General features: G+C 36.0%; 1 protein-coding gene across 1 annotated transcript in view; it reads right to left on the bottom strand.

Moving 5' to 3' along the window:
* Positions 1-19,171, bottom strand: part of VPS13B (vacuolar protein sorting 13 homolog B) — a 489,316-nt gene that overhangs the window by 222,814 nt on the left and 247,331 nt on the right. Inside the window, exons 22-23 of the mRNA XM_067290363.1 lie at positions 14,905-15,032; positions 7,257-7,491 (exon numbers count right to left, since the gene is read on the bottom strand). Coding sequence (XP_067146464.1) covers positions 7,257-7,491; positions 14,905-15,032 — 363 coding nt within the window. The remainder of the gene's footprint in view (positions 1-7,256; positions 7,492-14,904; positions 15,033-19,171) is intronic.

Below are 19,171 nucleotides of genomic sequence, written 5' to 3'. Positions count from 1 at the left end.
GTGGAGAAGGCTGAGCCCGAGGTGGAAGTGCTACATGTAGAGGCCAGGACCTGACACATCGAACAGTCAGAGCGGGTGTCCTGTTCGCCTGCGTCCATGGCGTTGGTCTACACTGAACTGGAGGAGCAGTGGCCTTCACTGGTGTTTGTGTGTGCGGTGTGTGCGGTGTGTGTGTGTGTGTGTGCGTGTGTGTGTGTGTGTGTAATAGGAATCTTAGCACAGAAATCAATATCCAGCCACTACAGCCATTCTGCTTAGTAAACACATTTTCTACCACGTGTCAGTGAGTGGTGTGGCTCTGTTCTTGCCACTGCCTCCCCTTAGTTCCCCTGTAACAGAATGGCAATGCATTTTGTAAAAACAAATTACTATAAACCTATGCTGAGTACTTCATTTCCTATATTTAGAAGAAAGCTACCCAGGAGTAGTGCCTGGAGGCCCGCCCTGGACCATCATCAAGGATAACCAGTGAGGCAATCAGCAGTGTCCAGCGGCATAACAAAACGGCTGCAACTTCAGTACAATCTTTTTTCTTTAGATTGTCAACAGATGGGGAAAAAATGGAAAAGTCACCAAAGCAGGATGAGCTAGACAGAATTATTTGGGTAAGTCTTCAAAAAGATAACAGAAACTCCTTCTAGTGAGAGAAAACCTTAGACAGCTCTGCCAGCCAGAGCTGAAAGGAACCAGCTGTATGACTGAGAAAGCAAACCATGTAAACTGAAGAACCCCACGTTTGGTAACTGTGTCCCAAAGAGGCAATTCAGGTCTGTAAGAGACTGAACCAAAACCCAAAGAACACTCAACAGAAGTGAGGAAAATGAGGCAGTGAAAGATATTTGGGCAATTCTCATTTCACACAAAACATACAAATAGTTTTCAAATGCTCTTTAGAAGTACAGCAGTGTAACAATTACGTAAGAAATTTTTCCCCAAAAGAAAGCCTTCATTATTCTGTTTATCAGATTTTCTGCCGAGGAAGTTGGGCCATTCTGTCCCATTCAGATGAAGGGAAGTCTGTGCCCAGCACGTGAACCGTGAGGCCCCAGAAGAGTGGCCTGGAACCAGCGCCATTTCAGAGGAACATGAAAGTGGCTGGATGCAGTCTAGATCCAAAGCTGGCAGGCTGATGAGCATCCAATAAGCCCAGCCAGGGCCAAAAGGTTCTTCGTCTTTGTACAGAGAACATGCATTTGGGAGGACGGAAAGAGAGAATTTCTCCCTCCTATACCAAAACTCAAAGATTATTTGGTATGAGATTTTATTTTTCACAACTTTGGTGCTGGAGTCATGGTAGTAGGAAAAGCTGCATGTTGAAATTCCAAAAGCGCAGGAGCCAGGTCTTGAGTAATGGACAGAAGATGGCAGAAAAGTACCCATGCACACTAGGATGGGCCCTAATAGTCTTAAAGAGCTATAAAGAACCTGAACTAGTGTGTTTAAAAAATATATGGCGAGTCCCAGTGTGTATTTGCTGCTTGGTGTGGCACACTGTCAACAGTGTGTCCTGTTAAGAAATTACATTGCTGAGAAATAGCACAAATTAACTGTTAACTGTGATTAACCGTTCAAAAGAAATTTTACAAAACTTTTAAAATTAAAATTAAAAGCTGGATCCAAACATCTTTTTATCATATTATTTTAGTAAAAGTTTTATTGTTTCTTCCACAGGTGGCGCCAGCAATAAGTGTATACAGACAGGAGTATATATCAGGCAAGTTTGTGTGTCTTATCCTAAGAAAGAACTGAAAAATTCTGTATTTATTTTGAAGCTATTACAAACTGGAGAACTCAGCTCAATCAAAGTAACTTGAAAATACTTTGGAAGTGTTTAAGATTAGATATTTAAAAAGCAGTTAGTAAACCAGATTTTTTCCATGTTCAGCCAGCCAAGAAATACAAAGTATTAATTGTAATAGATGGAAAAAATTCAAACACGAAGTCAACTCTAATGACATGTTTCTAATTACTACACATGATCTTTGCTTTTCTCTGTGATCACAGAAGTAAATTAACATTGGTTTTATTTCAGGGATTGGAAAGAATCTCCAGAGAGAATACTGAATGTTAGCTATACTATGCTGTATATATTATCTACCTTAAAAGTAAAACATACCCAATTTTCTCAATGTATAGAAATCACAGAGTGCTGAACAGTGTAGTAAATACATCACAAAATTACAACTATAAAATCCCCCTTACTGTCATCATCTACCTCTTTTTTTAGCTCCATGCACACTATGTGATCATTCAGATACTATACTGGAACTGTCCACCTTATAAATACTTGTTTTGGGGTTGTAATTCTGATTGCTTTACATAAAAAAAAAAAAAAAAAAAACTTACCTGCATTCATTTGCAGATTGGTTTTATGAAACTACTTAAATCAAAGTGTCTGAACATCAAAAGCAATACTGTTTAAAAAACATTTACTTCAAACCTCATTTATTAGTAGGTAGGAAGGAAAAACCAGCACCACACTTGGCAGACATTTTCTCAGCATGTCTAATGTTCTCATCCATGTATACTTTTGTTTTGTTATTTAATTTCTTTGCTTTTTTTAAGCTGAAATATAAGTAAAACTAACATTACCTTCAACAGAACCAGAACTCACCCAGATCTTTTATAGGCAAGAATATAAGAGATACACATGAAACAAGGTTACTGATTCTGATTAATTCCTGACTGACAGCTTTCATAAATCCTTATTTTTAATTCCTCCTCACTACTGATTTAAAAAAACTTGAAAATCTGTTAATTAAGGTATTTCAACTGTTTTTACAATTTCTTAAATTTATAAATGACATTTTCAGATCTTTGGCAGTTGACTGACTCAATCAACAGACAATTCTCAAAGAATAGGCATTTATCATGTATCCGATATTTGCTATAGTTCGGCAAGACTCCTTTTCTACAGAGAATTTATTTTTGCTATATGTATAATTAAAAGCTTTTGCTATGTACAAGCACTTTCTTTGGTAGTTACCTGAGGTACTGTAACATACTGATGATTTTCTTGATTTCTGTTTCTTAGCAAGAGGCAATGTTCATTTTAAGTCCTTCCACATTTATGAGACAAGATAGTGATAAATGTGTTTAGCTACTAATAATTTTGTTATACATTTGCTCTCACTTTTATATGACACTTCTCTCTGTTTTAAAAACCATAGTGCAAAAGTGGCAGTCATATAAATGTTGTACAAAATGTTGACAGTTGTACAAACTATGGATTTTGTTTGTTTAAAATTAGTAATGGCAGGAGAGAAATCATGAAAGTTTTTTCGCGCAAATGATCTGGGATCTATTCCCAGGTCTGCTAAATGTATCCTATGTAATCTTCAAAAAGCATCTTGATTACTTTGTCTTCATTGCCCTTTCTGCACCTACACTGCAGGGTCTTTACATGGAATTTCCACTTCCCTCACATTCTCATGTGATATGCAATATTTAAAAGAAAAAGATATTGTCATAATTACTTATTAGGTCAACGTTGTACTTCTTCCCAGCCATGCGACAGGGGAGCCATTACATGGCTGCACATGCTAGGTGCATCCAGTGTAAAGTACTGAGAGCTTTGACCACGTCCAGAGCTCGCTTTGGCAGATGAGATTTAGCTCTGCAGACCTCAGATGCAAGCACAGGCACAGATGCTTTGCTAGCTTGAGTGCGGCTATCTGGGAGCTCACAGGAGCTCAATATTAACAAGCTGTTTAAGCAGACTCTTCACTGCTATTCAGATACTGAAGAATATCACTAAAATGTGAGAACTAATTTTATAAAGTCATTACCCATAACAGATAACATATGTTAAGCTAAATATAATAATTACCATGTTTTACAGAAGGTGACATTGAATAAATACTGAAATAGCAGAATTTTTGAATGTCAAAGTTTCCTATTAAAAACTTGCCAATTGCCTTAATTTTCATTTTCAGTTACACAAATTATTTTTCATTTATTATACTGAAGTACTTTTTTTAAAATCTAACAAAAGATAATAACTTCTAAGAATGACTAACTTATCAATGCTCTGCTTTAACCATGAACTAAATCACTGCCTTTTTGGCAGTGATTTTTGCAGATCTGTTATATTTTAGTAGTTTATGGCCAATACATTTCATTACAATGAATTCAGTACTACAGCCCCTAATTTTCTATTTCCTCAAAATCACTTGACAATTTGTTAAGTTTAAACCTAAGCTACAAACATCTGTGAGATTAAATGATTTGTTGTATTTCACAAACAAAAGCTATCTATCAGGGGTTGCCCACCTATTTAAATATTTGGCATAAAGTGATCTTCATGATTGCCAGTATACTGTTACCCACATGAAAATGTGAATATGATATCTAGCAATTTCAGCAACAATTTTGAGATATTTTGAACATTTGATTCTCTAATGTATCTTACAGTGTCCAGTAAATATTCTAAAAATGACATTCTCATACAGGCGGCTTCACAAAAGTTAGCAGTACGCACCCAGCGAGGAACCATTTTATATGCACCAGTCAAAGATTAAAAGGAAGCAACTGACTGAAGCAAGGGAAGCAGAGCACCAAACAGTAACTAGTTTAAAAATATAAGTGGAACCCAGGAAGAGGTGCTAAATTAAATTGATTAAAAATGCAAAATTCTCAATAAAGGAAGAGTTTCTAACTATTTAATTTCTTCAGTGTGTTCTGCCTCATTGGTAATAACTGGATCTCGAATTTTCTCATATGATTGATCTGACCTATCAAGATAATACTTATGTAATTTAATACATTTTTATGAACTTATTTAGTGGTATTTGTTATTCAACAGAGGTTCAACAGAATACCTCATTCTTTACAAAGATAAACCTATTTCTGTTCACAAGCTACTTAGTATGATTGTGCTAAATTATGTTTCTGAATAGAAGTACTGTACTTAAAATGTTCTTTTAAGTTATTTCAGAAAAGGAATATAATAGCGCTCTCAAAACAAGTGGATATTGTATAAGCTATTTTCACAGTATGTTGACATCTTGAGGTCAATAAGTCTTTGTGAGAAGGCTGCAATATCCCCAAATGACAGTATGACTATGCTCCTTTTCTCTTCTCCTTTATTTTTTCAAGTAATAAGAAAAATATATGAGTGAAAATACAGCTTTCTTAAAAGTACGTACGTGTCCCTGTAAACAAGCCTTTTGCTCAGCTTTTTGTTTTTAATAAAAGAATTAATGATCAAAAAATATTTTTCAGGAAAAGCAAGCTTGGATAAACATCGTTTCACAGAGAAGGTAACATGTTTTAGGAATGATGCTATGTCCCTGAAGTCTTGTTCAAACACAGAATGCAAGTTAGAGACTCTCGCAATAAAAATGCATAAAAATTATTCACCTCTACATGGGAGGAAACAAGGAAGGTGACTTAAAAGCTTTGAAAAAACTTTCTTAATAGTCTGTTTAAGGGGGAGTTTTGGCATGAGAGAAGGCAATGGCTCCATAGAGAATCAAAAATAAGAAGATTGTGAGAACTTCTGTTTGGCATTATTCCCAGAGCACAAAGCTGCACACAAATAGATTCCTTACAATAGGTTTCATCCCAAACACAGCGATTCTTTTCTCTCACTAGGATCTTTCCTTCAAATCTGGATTTGACAAAATTCAAATGACTTTTACTTTCATAAATGGTTGAAGTTACCTCATCAGTTTAAAACAAACAAAAGACGACTTTGGTTAAATTATTTACCTTTTATCTATCACTATGATTGGCAAATTAGATCATTCCCACTAGAATTAATTATGGAAAAAACCTATACTTTTTTTTTTTTCATTTGCTGGTGTTCAGCACGCCTCTAATAAGACTTTCAGCATTAAAAACTATGATTTTGTTTCTGTTGCTGTGGCTTGAGGTAAAAGGCAGAAAGGCAGAGAACAGTCCAGTAAGTTGCAGAACAAAAGGAGGTAGAAAATGCTGTTATAAACCCATAAAAATTTAAGACGGCAGGAGCAGGAGTAGCTCTGAAAAATGCTTCTGACTCCATTTTTCAAAAACATTCTCTATAACTGGTTACATTTCAACAATGTATATGCATAAAACAGTTTTGCCAGAAAATGCTGTCACAAAAGCAGTGTAACATGTGCGTTTCTCTCTCTTCATCTTAGTACAAACATACAAAACAGCAACAAATCCTTCTGAATAATATTTTTCAAGGATATACTAGTGAACTAACTGTACACTGACATTTCCCTGAAATTTTAAACTTGGTTATGACGCTAGATCTCATGGATGGCATTAAAATAAATCCAAAGACCAGCACTCAAGACTGTTAGGAATATTTGCCTTACCTATTTTCAGTAAACATTTTTTTATATGAATATCAATAAAACAAGATTTTTACATCAGTATTCCTTCAAACTAGTGCTGCAAAAGCATTTCCCCAGCCTGTTACTTTGATCACTTCACACCTTCTAACAGCTCTATCTTTTTATCATCTTAAACATAAGCAGCTTGTTTCCACTTGCGAGGGCCTTTATCAGCTTACCCCCTCCTTTCAGATCATTTCTCAATCAGTAGCAGAATGCAAAAAGTTGACCCTTCCCTCAGATCAGTCCACAAATCAAACCTCTATTACCTTTTCAAATAAGGAGTAGCATACTTTTTCTCATCCTTGTCCTTGCATGAGACCCCCCCGTAATGTAAAATGTTCTCAATTTTTTCTTGAAATCTCTACAATAACCTTGATACAATGCCTACAAAAACCAAACAGAACACATGACTGTTGCTTATCATGATGACCAGTGAAGTCTCACTGTTTTCTTGTGATAGTCTGCTATAGGTATGAATTTCTTTTCTTGTCTTACATTTAATGTTACCTCCCAGACTTTTTTTTGCTGGCAAAGGTGGTGTGGGATGTTTCTCCCAAACTGCCTCCATTTGGTCATGCAGTTCACAACTCACTGGCCCTTCCTGTGGTGTCAGCCCAACTTGGCTACATAGTAACTTGAATGACAAAAACAATCAGGGCAAGAATTGTACTTCTGATTTTTCTGGGCTTCACCAAAGAAGGAAAACATATCACAGAACTACTGCTAGCTCTCTGATGATGAGTTTCACTTTGATCTCTTTGGGCAAAGATTGTCATTAGTATTCCTAGCCCTCAATAAGACATAATATACAGCTAAAAAAGCACCACAACATAAAATGTTAGCAAAATAAAACAAAAAAAAATTTTCCTGGCGGTTCTAAATGGAAATTAAAGAGTAAAGCTTTTTAAATTTATCATACTCTACCTTCTTCAAGAATGGGTCTCAGCACAACAAATGGGATTTCTTGCAATGGTTCCATATGTTTGTGTCCAGCACTCATAATCTTTATCTGGGGCAAGCAGACAACAAGCGTGCCAGGCATACTGGCCTGCCCATGGTACCAGCTTCGGACAGTCCCAGGAATGTCACTGGATACAATGGTGCTTGGGGAAGGCAGGCTGTCATTTGGAATGAATACACAACAAGATTGCACTTCAAGCTGTAAAACAAAGCCGAGGAACAGATTATCATTTCTTCTCAATGTGCTATATTCATGTTGGTACCAAATCTCAAATCACAAATCCACCACAGTTAATTTGAAATAGCCTTAGTTTTTATGCAAACTAAAAGGAAAGATGACACAAAACGTTAGAAAATATTTATATTCTGGTAAATTATGATTATGGGAGGGGAGGGAAGAAAAAGTGTCATTTTGGTCTGTAAATCTGATGAGAAAGGTGTTGCCATGTAAACTGAACATATATCTACCTTTCAACAACTTTTTACAGGAAACATGATTGAGCTGGAAAATGTTCTCACAAAAAAGGTGAGAAAATCCTCCTCTTTTTGCAGTTCATTAGCTTTTGTTAGCACTAGCTAAGGCTCTAGAGCTAACCGACATTTTATATGCTGTTACTTTCTATAAAGATTTATTTCAGGGAGAATTCTGTCTTTACATTGTAGTCAACAGTAACAAATATGTGCAAAAAGGTTAATCATCAATAATCTAAGAAGAATAAAAGTTTAAGTGGAAAACTGACTTTCATTAAAACAAATGGATAGATAGCATCCTCCTCCCAAACACACATAACAGAAAGAGAAATTAATAAAGTTCATGCAGTTTATGAAGTTTTGCCCTGTTTTCACTGCAAACCAGAAGTAGTACATGCAATTTCATATGAAATGTCACTTCTTTGTTCTTTATTTTCAAACTCTGCTGTTACCCTGGAACATTTCTGACAATTCTGCCATCTCCTTAGGGACTTCTAGCAAGGCTGAGTAAGCCCAAACCAAGAACTGAACTCATCATGACTTGTTAGTGCAGAGGCAGCGTAAGCTACAGCCTCTTAGTCTTCCTTGGCTCTTACAAGTAATATTCTGCACCTGGATATCAAATAGCCCTAACAGCCTGCACACTTGAATGCTTTGTTAAGCAAGTACAAACTATGATTCAGTTTATTTCTTCACAATAGTTTGGAACAGTCTAGTGTCCAAACTATTGGACACAAGATGTTATTTGTAGCTGTGATAAAAGAGCATTTGTTTGCTGTGAACTTATGTAACAGAGACTAACAATTTGATATCATTAAAGAAATCATAGCTTAAAACTGATAAGCAAGGTTTGTGCATGATACCCTCCCCTGAAGGCTAATAATTCCCCAAGACAGCAATAGAAATGTGTAATAGCACTGGAATTCCTCAGCATCATAAATGCTTTGCCAGCCTACTGAAGAGAACACAGATATTCATCTTTATTTCAGCATTTTGTGTCCTTTTGCTTAGACAAACTGACAGGAATTCATTGCAGAAAAATATAAGTAGAATTTTGCAAAAATAAATACATTGTTACATGAAGTCTGTGTTTGTTTCTAGTTTTAGAATTGTTTGAATTGTAAAATGAAGTTAATTACATCTTTGATAAGTAGTTTATTGATCCAAGGTTGCAGAGTGTACTTTATTTATACTGGATGAAAAGCAACAGAGTATTGTTACAGATGTAACACATTCTTTTTTTTTTTTTTTTTTTTTAACTGGTAAATTAGTCATTGTGTCAATTTGCAAAGATTTCTACGGTGACACATTAGATCATTTTCTGGTCTGTTAGCAATAGGTTGCAGGTCAAACCATTCTGGGATAATGATAAATAGATGGCAAAAGAAGCTATGATCAGTATAACTTTTGTTTTATCAATGCACTTACTGAGTAAAAAAATTTATAAAAATCATTCATTCTACATACATACATACCTCTATGAAGATTAACATCAAATGCTGTCTCGATATACAAACCATGTGGTGGTAATAATCCAAAAATTCCACCAATTCCGAGAGATACAATACGTTATCACATTACCAGCAGCGGGATCTACAGGAGATGTTTTACAAAGTACTCTTGAGAAGAGATCTCAATACTCAGTAGAGTTTTTATATTTAATTCACAGTACAGTATAGCTTCATAGAGTTCTTCAAAGCCTTTTCTTTCATTTGACTTTCCCATATCAAGTATATTGAAGTTGAATCACAATAGTTTCACTCCTGCAAATGCCTGAGGGGAATTTCTGTTTACATATATGGATATTTTGCCTTTCATTTTACAAATGATTGAATGGGAGTTGGTCCTTGAATTTTGATGGCGTTATTTACATGATAGCTTTGGGCTCTTCATACATAGTATTACATATCCACTTACAGATATGTTTGTGAATTTGTGTTTCATTTAAAGATTTATATGAATAAATGAAATCTGCAGAACATATAGCTGCAGGATTTCAAAGGCCAACAAAATGAACATATGTAAAAATTCCGCATTTCAGTGCAAAACATGCAATTATTGTAATTATATAGGAAATTGCCAACTTGGATGCACAAGGGCCTGATAAGCATATATTCAAGCATTTGAGTCACACCTGCTGAACCTCTCAAAGTGAGGTTCTGCTTACACACAACTATCAACTTCAACGGGATTTGTGGATATTTATCTGACAGAATCCAGAGATCTGTCTAAAAGCAAGTTCCAGGGAAGGAATGGAAGAGTGCACCTATAATGATGTAATTATATGTTGGACAAAAAGTGAGAATGTGTGCTACAGATTGCTTCTCCAATCGGAAAAGTCCTTTAAAATATATGTAATCCAAATATCTTAAAATTAAACTACATCAATAGCATATATTAAAACTATCATATAAATCTCTTTACACTTTTTAAATAACTGTTAAACTGTGTGTCTAAAATTGTGAATTTAATGTAAAATGTGACTGATTTATGTAACTGAACATAAATCTGCAGCAGTAAATCTTGCATTAATGTAAGGATCTGACAATCCAAGGGAAAGAAAATGAAGTAATCTGCCAGTAAGAAGTCCTCAAGCTGGGGGTCAGATCCTGTTCATGGAAACCATCTGGTTGGGACCCTCCAAGCCACACCAAACACAAATGATCTTTTAAAAAAATATCCTATTCATTAATGCTTTGCAGCTGCACTGAGTGTTACTTCATTTTTCCATGGCAACATCCTTTCTGTTTCAAGGATCTTATTTCAGTTTTGGTAGCAACGTGTTCTTTTGCCAATACTGAACACATTCATGTGTTAAAGAGAAGGAATTATTACAAATTCTTGAAACAGAATCACCCCCTATTTTCATTTCTATTATGTCAAGGCCTACACATGCTAAGTAACGTACACTAATGACAAACCAATGAAGTAAGCAGTATTTTCCCTTCTACTTTAAAAAAGTTAAGCAAAGCGTACTGCTCTGAGCTTTTACCAACTTATTGACCTGAAAAGGTGCAATGACTTTAAGATCTCAGCTGTCTTAAAAGGAAAGTATTAAGTTACTGGAACAAATGGAGTATTTTTTAAGGCATATTTTATAAAAAAGAGAATGTTGCTCTATAAAGACCACTGTGAAATACACACTGCATAACAACCAAGTCTTCATAAATGGGGGGAGAGGGCAGCGGGGGGGAGAGAGAGAGAGAGAGAGAGAGAGAGAGAGAGAAACGAAAAAAATGCCCCAGCTACTCTGCCCAGCCGTGGCAGAGAGGGACAGGCGCTACAGAGTCCTTACAGCCTGTCGTGACGGCGATACAATAAGGAGATTCACTTCCCTGACACACACTTTACAGTGATAATAAACCAGTTACAGGTGCTGAAGATCACCCACTAGTGAGGTGACACTCAGGTGAAGGCGTCTCCTGGGAAAAGGCCTCCATCCCCACTAACCATCATCCATCATAGTCTCTCTTGTCACATAGGCTCATGTGTTTCCGGGAGCTTCAGATACAGAATATAATCTTGCAATGATTCCCAGAGCAGCAAAGGTCACCCGGTACCCGTCTCCTGTAGGGGGTATGGTGTGGTCACTACCCTAAGACTGTACCTCAGTCCCCTACATCCAAATTAGCTCTATCCAATTAGATCACCTGCAGTTGAGCCTGGCGGGTGTTGCTTGTTAGAAATTAGGAAGACAGGCCAGAAATTCGTATTTCAAAATTAGACAAAAAGAAAAAAAAGATATAAATGGAAAGCAGTGCATATTAGTATGAGAATTAAAATGCTAGGTTACTTGCTCATACAAATGAGTGTAATAAAGACCAGATGCACTTTTTTTTTTTGATTGCTTAAAACAAAATCTTAGTACTTCAGGGTACTCCTATTTTTTCTAAGCAAGCTTGATTTTAAAAAGTATTTTTGTTTAGTTATGGAATACTTTAACTTTTGCCAGTTTGTGATAAGTAATCATCTTAAGAAATCATCCTATCTCATAACCGCTGAAGAGTACTGTTATCAGTCACAAAGTCTCCTCCTGACCTACTCAAAGAATAAGAACTAGTCAATCCCATCATTGTACTTCTGCACTTTCAATCAATGTTTCATTTTAACTCTAATTCTGTGCAAGTTATATGCTTCAAAGAAAATATTATTTTCAATAATTTCAGGAAACAGACTCACTCTTTTGGACTAATTTCAGGGAGACATAAAGGCATGTGGAATATCTGGCTACATTTTGTGTGTAATACACACTTATTCGGTTGGCATTCACTGCAACATTACTCATTAATTCATTTGCTTTTAATACAGATCCTTCATTATTCTCACTGGAATTCAACATTAACAACCAATTAAAAATAACTGTGTTTATACTGCTTCACAAATTTAGCAACTATTAGTATGAAGAACACATGAAAAGTGAGTATTACCCTCCTACACAGTCTAACTGCCAAGAAGACTTCAAGGCTGCATATAAAATCCTACAACAACTAAATAATAAAAACAACTTTTTATGTTAAGTATGAAAGTCTTTTCACTAAAATACTAATAGCTTAGCACAACTCCAATGCACAAAATCTTCATGCAATATTCTATCATGAGCAAGACAGGGCCAAGGCTAAGCAAGTACCAGCTTTGGCTCCAAAATAAACTTTCCAGTTACTTTGGTTCCAAACACATTTACTTACTCAAGCTTCCACTAAAAGAATAATCCTTTGATGATTTTAAGTTATGAAGTTCTGTTTTACCTGACGACAACTGCAGACTTTTCTGTTCTACAATCATGTTAATAAAAGATACAGAAACATGAAAATAGCTTTAGAAAAAAAGCTTACAGTCTAAGTGTTCCAGTATTTAACTAGAAAAAATATTCCAGCAATTTGACTTTTTCCTATCGACAGAAAATCTAATTATATGGTATGTTTTATTAAAGGTATAAATATATATACACTATACTTGAATTGAAAAGCAGAGTCATTACCCTCAACTTCTTATCATACGCACATTGCTTTGCACAAATTTCAGCTTTCCCATTTAGGTTGATACCGAAGGACAAAAGACCTATATATATACATTTTATGTGTTGAAAAATACATTTAAATAAAATAGGCACAGAGACTGCTAATAATAAAAAGAACAGCAAGCATATCTACAAATCCTTCATATCTCACTAAGAAGGGCTACTGCATCTTTGTTCAGAAACTCTTTCTTGGGAATTTCCTGTTCTATTTCCTTGGAGTGTCTTGCAACTTTTTACTGGTAACATGTAGTGCCTCTTCCTGGCAAGATATTGGCATACACTTCAAGTATGATCAAAGCACAAGGATGAAACACATCAGAAGTTTGTAAGCTGCCGTGTGATTTCATAGGGCCATTTAATTTCAACACAGATAAAAAGTAAAAATGTAATTTCATATTCATAATGCTGAAAATTGAAAGCATCTATGTTACAAAAAACTGTAAGAAGTAAATGAATCTAGAACTTCAAACACAAGAAAGGGTATCTAATATAAAAAAAATCTTCTACCACCAATAGATCTAATCCCCAGGTATATTAGGTTAGAGTATGGATATATCCACAAATTACTCTTTGAAAAAACATGAGTCTATCAGTGTAGTGAATTTTCATCTCCATCAAAAAATACCAGTTCAATCACAAACATTTTTTTTCCTATTTGAAAACATGCAAACTTCATTTTTAACTGCTCAGCATTTACTCATACTTCAAAACAAATTCACTTTCCACTTTCCTGGCAGTTGCTCACACGACAAAGCTTACTATGAAAAATGTATGAGTAGAAGAGACAGTATCTCAATCCCAGTTCTATCTTCCCCATTTATAAAGGATCCAGTTCTTCATCCTCCTCATTATTTCATTATTAATTTTCTTATGACACAAGCTGTATACCTAATTTAAATACTGAGCTTCATTGCACTACATACTATCCAGACACGTAACAACAATACATTGCTTCCTTCAATGAGCTTACAAATGATATCTCTTTACTCCCCTTATCTAGTTATTCTTATCATCAGTGGTCACAATACTAAGAAAAAGAGGAAAGCAAACAAAATACTCAGGAAACAACAACAGAAGATCTGACTGAAAGCTAAATGGTGTTAACAGCAAGCACCCCCTCAACTTCAGTGTGTTCTGGGATGAAGTAACAAACCTGAAGTCCTTGCTCAGGCAAAACTCAAATTTTTCAAGCCCTCTAATAGTCTGAAGCCAAAGTCTCGTCTGTATGAAAAAGGAGTAAAACAGAGACTGGTTTGGGGATGAGGCTGTGTATAAATAAATATATTTCCGGGTAGGAAGAATGAACAGGCATTCACTTTCTGCCAATAATAGTGAGGTTTTTTTTAAATTTTAACATGAAAACAGTTCTGCAACTATATGCTGGTGTACCAGTCTCATAGAATGTACTGTTCAAAAGCCACAATTTATAATAATGGTAAGTTAGGGTTATTTACAGGCAAGCACTCAATACATACATGGAAGCCCAAAGTCCTATTCTAGCATTTCTAAACTGTCTAGTATTTGATCATGCAATCTAAACACTGGATTTCTAAGATGGCCCTTTTGGTGTATGATATGTATGTATATATATTGCTACATGAAAACTCTGCTTCTACTGATCACAGATCACAATCAAGAGCAGTGTAGGATGAAACAGTTAGATCAATGAGTGGTCCTTAATAAAAAGGTAGACAGATAAGCAGAAGAGCCACTACTGTATAACATCATACTGTATCATATAGCCCAAGAAAGAATTTACACTTTCCTCAGATATTTTTAGAAAGGACAGTATTTTGCAATTTTAATTACAGATGAGCAGGAAGCTATGTTTATAATTCAAAAGAGTGCGACAAGCATTTTTTTCTTCACATAATTTTTTAAAGGATCATCCCCTTAGTAACAAAAAACTATTTTGACCACTAATATTTTAAAGTCAAAGTTTTCTTTGCTTAATTTACCAGCAACCTATATTTTAATTTTCATCCTCTACTATGTTGAAACTACTGAAATAAGACAATAAAACCAGGGAACTCCTTTAAAAACCCTCCATAAAAAGCACTGGGATGCATAAAAAGTATCATAAAGTTCGGAAAAACAGTTTTTCTCACTCTCTTTTCATCTTACCTGAAGTGTAAGGCGCTTAACTGCATTCCATACTATTCCAATAAATTCCTTCATTCTTTCTTCAGGACTTCTGCAGCTTTCAGATGAGTTCAGCATGGTTTTCACAGGGAGTGATAAAGGCCGAGATTCTAAGGCAAACAGCAAAATTCAGTTATACAAAGTATACCTAAGGTATATACTTACTGGTAGCAAAGAAAAAGCCTACTTATTTTAAATTCTAATGTAGTTCTTCTCTCACTGTATACCAGTGATAATACTATGAGCAGAAGCTTCAGTAGCTATTTACTAGTTTCTAACTTGGCAATACAACTGTACCAGTAAAACATGGTGAGAAATGCAAAGTTTCAAAAGCATTTTGAGAAATGCTTAAACTTTTTTAATGTAAACTGCTATGAAAATATTATGAGGAATGCTTAATCTAAGCAATTAAGTCAGTTTTCAAAGTGTGATAACCTATTTGGTGACGGAATAGCAATACAAGAGGTTTTCACATACATTGGTGCCAGGGTAATCTAAACAGGGTTTTAGTTTTGTAAACTTGTTGCAAGAAATGTGAGAGCGCTCATATTAAATTACAGCCTTTGATTTGTTTACTCTAAAAATTCACTTAACAAAAACTTTGAGTATGCATCCAAAAAAGGTCTAAAAATTAAATGATTTTCTTGAAAGAGAACGAATGGATCAAATAGCAATTGCAAATTCTTTAAAGAATGTATGAATCGTGCACAGTTCCCTCTGTCCTCTCTTACAGAATATCTTCCTTTTTAGGTTTTGGGATACCCACCAAATTATTGTCAGCATCTTTAGCATTTCCAGGTTTGGCCTACATATTGTCGAGCTGACAAAATTGCAGGAATACATTATGAAGTCTTCACAGCTTCACTTAAATTAAATTAAAATCAATCCCAAAGTTACAAGTTATGTTTCAGAATTATAAAGCCCAGAGAAATCTGGAGCATACAAACTACAGAAAAATTCTTAAAATAAAGTTATTATCAACTGAGCTCAGGTGAGTGAATTTCTATGCCCTTTTATATGCATCATTTGGTCTTCAGTCAGTTTTAGTCATCCAAGGAAACGTAGAGAAGAATTCAAAATGAAATATCTGAGAGGTGGATTTATGATATTTTTCCCTTCAAAGAAATAAAAGACCATGGTTGAATAATATTTTAGACAAAATCCTTTAACAAATGCTCTAATACTTTAAATGGCCTGAAAATAAAGGGAAGCATTAATTTTATTCAACTGAGGAGGAATTCAAAATATTCAAAGAGAAAGAGATGGTCAAAAGAGCAGGAAATAGAATTTTTAAGGGTGCAGTATAATTAGCCCTCTCAGATATTCCTGGCTCCAATTATGGATCTATTAAGATGATAGAGGATGAAAATGGGACCATGAGAACGTAGGAAGCACAACACTTCAGAACCGTTCTTTGTTAGCTGCGCTGGAGAAACAAACTAAATTTTTTGTCCATATGGAGAATCAGTGTGACATAGCTGTTTCGCAGTATTTTCTCATCTGGATGCTTTTATGCCATGCCATTCAATCCACGTACAAATGGATTATACTAACACAACGACAGTTAGTGAGGAAAAGTTGTTTTGCTTTAACTTCATACCCTACCTCAGTTCACACTAGCTTCTCTGTGTGGACAGGCCTTCTACTACACACATTACATGGGAAGAGTTAGAAACAGCCTGAGCATTAAGAAAGATTAAAACAAGAGAGTTAATGGCACCTACAGCTCAAAGGGTGGGTAACGGTAAGAACAATATATAAAGTCACCATGAGACTCTGGACATTTGCGAGAGGCAGGAACGCCAGTCTGAACAACTCAGCGGGTAACGGGGAGCTACCCATGCAGATGGGAGAATGCAGGATGAAAAGACAAATAAAAATGTAAAACTGTATTCTACAGCAGGGAATATCAGCATCCTACATCACTGAACAAGTGCATTCCTCAAGAGTGGGGTCTAAAAGAAGGTTTTGTTCCAGTCTCCCATGTTTTGTTGGCTGAGAAACACATGCTCTTAGCTGGCCAAAATTAGCTGGCCAAAACCCCACTTTTTTCAGCGCACATGCCACTCAAACCTGCAAAGCTGCTTCAAAGTCCAGGAATATCCATGACAGACAACAGCCTCATGTCATACCACACACTCAACCAAAAGACCAAAGAAAGAAAGAAAGAAAAATAGACAAGTAGCAAGAGTTGTTTTGGGGAAAAAGAAAAAAGAAGGTTAGAAATAACTCCTGAAAAAGAAAGCAGAAAGAAAACCTCTGCTTGTGGGGTCCCCCCCCTTTTCTGCCTAAAGGGATGGTGGGACAGACCAGCGTCACAATTCCCCATCAGGCAAGACCATCAGTAGATGACAGCTGCTAAGAGACTGCAGCAGTATGGTGTGGCTACCCTGCATGTTTGGCTAGTCCTCTGTAGTAGACACATAGACTGGATCAGCTCCATCTGTCTCAGTATGAAGGTTAATCTCCTAAAATAATTATGCTACTCAGCTACTACTGAACTGAAAATCTAGCAACATTTCCTGGCACTGTAATCAGCTTTGTGTTGAAGCCAGGAGCCAGTCAGCAATAGCTAGATAGAAAATACAATTTGTCTGAAACATTTACAAACTGAGGAGGAAAAAAAGAGGCTGCTTCAGCTTGTACCAAGTTGACTTTTCAGGAAAACTAACACACAGGAAAACAAAATGTTCCCACTCTCATCTTCTAGTCTATATTGTGTAACTGACATTTTGGTAAAAATACACATTGCATCTATTTCAAATCAATCAGTTATAGGTTGGCACACTTGAATTTCAGAACACGCACTGGTAATGAAAAGACTTTTTAAAAAGGACTGATCATACCTATATGGATTGAGCTACCAGAAGCAGCAGTTTTCATAATTTATTTCACAATTTATGGTTAAAGTACAGAGGCAGTTCCAAGTGGCAATCCTGCAAAATTAATCATAAAAGTCCTCTCTTTGTAGCAGATGCCAGTAAACAAGACTTATAGGCATAAATCCTAGACAGAGGTGTTTTTCTTATATAGCCTCTTTCTTTGTGGTTTTTAGCCTACTGGGAAATGGTTGCTCTAGGAATCTGATCCATAAGATACTTACAAGTTTTAAAAATGAAAAGATCTTTGAAAAAATGATGCTATTCCATGCTATTAATTAATATTCAGCGACCCAAGAAACACAAAATGGAAAAGAAATTCTTTAGAAGTGAGCTGATTTGTGGCAAAAGGACATTTCTCAAATAGATAAAAAGTGAAAAGACTGCTCAGAGATCTTCCGCTACTGAGCTGAGGATCACAAATAAATCTGTACTCACCACTAATTGCCTTGGCACATGCTTTTGGTTCCTCCTCCTCCCTTACAGCTGGTAACTGAACTAAAGGCAGGTAAAATACAATGCGACTATGTTATTCCTAATTGTATGTATGTGGTGTGAACCTATCAGGTCTCACTCTTCTGGCACGAGACTCCTTGTTTCTCACGGCCCTCTCATTAAGAGGACGGCAGCTTCTCTCTGGCTTGGGATTGAGGCTGCTGTAGAGCAACCTGATGGAAAAGGTTATCACACTGCAGGCAAACCCGCGCTCTCTGGGCTCCCCCAGCTCCTTCCTCCTGAAAGACCCTGTGCGCAGGCCACGGCCTGCGCAGCAGTCCGCACCGGGGTCGTCTCTGCACCAGCCCACAGCATGACCCTCCTCGAGATGCGTGTGTCACAAGCCGGCAGCACACGGGGTATGCCATGCTTCCACATCACAGCCCTGCCGGGGCTCTCCAGCACTCTTTAGCTAAGCTGAGAAAAATGCTCCTGCAAGCTAATCATAGGTACTAAGAGGGCATGACAGCAAAACACATGAACAGTAATAGTATTTAAAATAAAAAAGAAATCAAAGGAAAGCACACTGTTATTACTTGGCTATTTCTGGAAAAATTTTTCCGCTAGTAACATCAGAAAGAGTCTCTACAATGTCAAAGAACTCATTTCTTCATATACATTCTTTTTTTATGCATTAGATATGTCTTTTTATCAGAAATAAAAACAAAAATACCAACGTGTTTGCTACAAATGTAAGCCATTGAGGAATTGATTAAGAAGTCTCAGGGATTAGAAATGAGATTAAAAAGCAGTGAAGGAGAAAACTCAAACTTCAAACAACTCTGGAAAAAAGAGGAAAATCTAAATGGGCTACAGATTTTTTTGTAGAAGATTAATTGTTAAAAAAAAGCCTACTTAAAACTTACTTGCTTGCC

The sequence above is a fragment of the Apteryx mantelli genome, chromosome 2 (genome assembly GCF_036417845.1).
Source record: "Apteryx mantelli isolate bAptMan1 chromosome 2, bAptMan1.hap1, whole genome shotgun sequence".
Taxonomy (NCBI): domain Eukaryota; kingdom Metazoa; phylum Chordata; class Aves; order Apterygiformes; family Apterygidae; genus Apteryx; species Apteryx mantelli.
Note: the sequence above shows the minus strand (reverse complement) of the source record. Positions and strands in the feature narration are given on the sequence as shown.